We start from the raw sequence: 3,384 nt of genomic DNA, 5'->3' as shown, positions 1-3,384 counted from the left end.
CCACTCTACAAACTGGTGGGGTGAGGACAGTGGTGGTGTGGTGGGGTGATGATAGTGGTGGTGTGGTGGGGTGAGGATAGTGGTGTTGTGTTGGGATGAGGATGGTGGTGGTGTGGTGGGATGAGGATAGTGGTGGTGTGGTGGGGCGAGGATAACAGAGAAGATATTAGTCCTGTGTTGTGTGGTGAGTTGAAGATAACAGTGATGCAGTGAGGTGAGGACAGTATTGGTGTGGTGGGATGGAGTTGGTAGTGTTGTGGGGAGGTGGAAATGTAGTGGTGAGATAAGGTCAGGGTAGTTGTGAGATAAGGTCAGGGTAGTTGTGGCCACGGAGACCCAGTCAGGCATAGTGGGGTTTGGAGACTTTGGGGTCTACTCTAGGCCTATTTCAGGCAGGCGTTGATGATTTGCATACAATATGGCCCTATGTGGAGGGTTAGGGTGTTGGGAATGAGATCAACAACAACTGGGGGAGGGATGATACCATCAGCCCCCGCCATTAAAGATTAGATCACTGCACTCTTCACTGCCATTACAAACCCGGTGTTAGCACATTGTCACATATACAACATATTTTTCTTTTGCCATCTCTGATTACTATACCTAGAAGTCACTGTCTAAATTCTACCAAATTCTACCTGTTTTGGGTACTCTGAAGCTCTTCAGGTGGCTAAGACGTGTAACTCTCTTAAGATGCACAGCAGATACTGCGGCTATACTGTAAACCCATATGTAGGGAAAAAGTAGGGCGAGGGTTCTCAAGATCTGACTCCTTATACCTTACTCCAGGCCCTCGGTTTTATCCACAAAATACGAGCATGAACTCCGCATGCTTCGCTGTTGGGTGCCTGTAATGTTTTTACACTTCGCCTTGCACAGGATGCAAGGGAATGCCCAATAAACTACTCCCCATGCCTCCGTGTAGCAAACCTGAAATCTGATGCTAGACACAGTGACACCACCACAGTTCGCACACATATTTTACTTTGTGTTGTCTGTTAAAGCTGGTCTACAATCAAAATCTCATAGGGTCATACACAGCAGCACAAGAAGCACACATAACATATTCCTGCCCATGAATTTCGCTTTGTCTTTGGTGTTGTGTTGATGGTACAGAGGTAACATGCGTATCTCTCATCAAATTGTCATAAAGTCGAGTCCTGCATCGCCCAGACACACGTGGGAAGGTCATTAACCAGTTTGACCCGACCAAACATCACAGGTTTCCTCCCGTACTAACACTGGACAGACCCACCGCCTGAGTGATAAATACTGAAATTATTAAAAAAAAAGATAGAAGGCAGAGGTGTGCAGTCATCATCTGTGTAATAATAGTGTGGCGGAGTGAGGGTAGTAGTGGTGTGACGGAGTGAGGGGTAGTAGTGGTGTGGCGGAGTGAGGGTAGTAGTGGTGTGATGGAGTGAGGGTAGTAGTGGTGTGGCGGAGTGAGTGTAGTTGTGGTGTGACGGAGTGAGGGGTAGTAGTGGTGTGGCGGAGTGAGGGTAGTAGTGGTGTGATGGAGTGAGGGGTAGTAGTGGTGTGGCGGAGTGAGGGTAGTAGTGGTGTGATGGAGTGAGGGTAGTGGTGTGAGTGAGGGTACGGGTGGTGTGAGGGGTAGGTGGTAGTAGTGGTGTGGCGGGAGGAGGGTAGTAGTGGTGGAGGAGTGAGGGTAGTAGTGGTGTGGAGTGAGTGGGGTAGTGGTGTGGTGTGTGGGTAGTGGAGGAGTGAGGGTAGTAGGGTGTGGGTGTAGGAGTGGTGTGAGAGGAGTAGTAGTGGTGTGAGGGTAGTAGTGGTGTGGAGGAGTGAGGTTTAGTAGTGGTGAGGCGGAGTGAGGGTAGTAGTGGTGTGGAGGAGTGAGGTTTAGTAGTGGTGAGGCGGAGTGAGGGTAGTAGTGGTGTGGAGGAGTGAGGGTATTAGTGGTGCGGTGGAGTGAGGGAAGTAGTGGTGTGGAGGAGTGAGGGTATTAGTGGTGCGGTGGAGTGAGGGTAGTAGTGGTGAGGCGGAGTGAAGGTAGTAGTGGTGTGGAGGAGTGAGGGTAGTAGTGGTGAGGCGGAGTGAAGGTAGTAGTGGTGTGGAGGAGTGAGGGTAGCAGTGGTGTGGCGGAGTGAAGGTAGTAGTGGTGTGATTGGCTGAGGGTAAATCATAGGGAAGAGGGAGGACGTTTCTGGAGTTTCACTACGACACACAGTCAAGAAGTTAATTATAATCTATCTCAAGCTTCCCTGTCCCTTCCGCCCATCATTCTTTATCCCTCTTCTCCGCTATTCTCCTCTTTCTTCATCACTACCACCTCTTCACTCCATCCTTTACCTCATCCTACCTATCGTGTATCTCTACCGTTAATCTTTTTCCATCACCCCTGCACACTATTCAACTGTCTTATCTCCTCTCTCCATGCACAACCCCCTCCACTCCTCTCCGCTCCGCTCCCCTCTCCTCACCCTTCCTGCCCGGCTTGGTCCATGGGCAAAGGCATCAGGCATATAGAACCAGCACCAAGGCATCACGCCAAGATCAAGACATCAAGCCAAGACCAAGGCATCACGCCAGGACTAAGGCATCACGCCAGGACTAAGGCATCACGTTAAGACTAAATGCATCACGCCAAGACTTAAGGCATCACGCCAAGACTTAAGGCATCACTCCAAAGCCAAGGCATCACGCCAAGACCAAGGCATCACGTCAAGACCAAGGCATCACGCCAAGATCAATGCATCACGCCAAGACCAAGACATATTGTCAAGTCCCAAGACCACGCTAACATCAAGGCATCACGCCAGGACAAAGGCATCACGCCAGGACCAAGACATCACGCCAGGACCAAGGGATCACGCCAGGACCAAGACATCACGCCAGGACCTAGACATCACGCCAGGACCTAGACATCACGCCAGGACCTAGACATCACGCCAGGACCTTGGCATCACGCCAGGACCAAGACATCACGCCAGGACCAAGACATCATGTCGGGAGCGGAAGTCATCGCAGCATGACAGTCGTGGCAGCGGCAGCATCTGGGGTTGTAATTGCATCTTAACGAGCACCGGCTTCTTCCTCCACACCCAGCGCTAATCAACCCATTTTTGAGGTCAGGGTAGCAAAGTCCTGCGCGCGTACCAAGGTGCCTTCCGCTGGGTGTCACGCTCAGGGAACTTACACACCAGCTCTAAAACTTTCCTCTATATGTTCTTTTTCTTTTTGATTATGTTGAATTTAAACACGTTTTGCTGACGTCATTAGGTATGCAGGTTGGGGGTATGAACTCAGGGACTTGGGTGCCACAAATCGCGTTCAGTGCCGCCCGGGCCACTGAGCCAGCGTGGTGCAGCCGTAAACTGGGTGATCAAGGTGGGTGTTGGGGAGTGTGTGTGATGGTAATTAGCC

The 3,384-nt window shown here is 50.9% G+C and overlaps 1 protein-coding gene across 1 annotated transcript in view; it reads right to left on the bottom strand.

Annotated features, from left to right (window-relative positions):
* Window positions 1-2,942: 2,942 nt before the first annotated feature.
* The window catches only part of LOC121876032 (60S ribosomal protein L9-like), an 11,682-nt gene continuing 11,240 nt past the window's right edge, over window positions 2,943-3,384 (bottom strand). The window contains exon 2 of the mRNA XM_042380904.1: window positions 2,943-3,068. Coding sequence (XP_042236838.1) covers window positions 2,943-3,068 — 126 coding nt within the window. The remainder of the gene's footprint in view (window positions 3,069-3,384) is intronic.

Source organism: Homarus americanus, unplaced genomic scaffold (assembly GCF_018991925.1).
Source record: "Homarus americanus isolate GMGI-L3 unplaced genomic scaffold, GMGI_Hamer_2.0 scaffold45533, whole genome shotgun sequence".
Taxonomy (NCBI): domain Eukaryota; kingdom Metazoa; phylum Arthropoda; class Malacostraca; order Decapoda; family Nephropidae; genus Homarus; species Homarus americanus.
The sequence above is the reverse complement of the archived record's forward strand: the minus strand, read 5'-3'. Positions and strand labels throughout refer to the sequence as shown.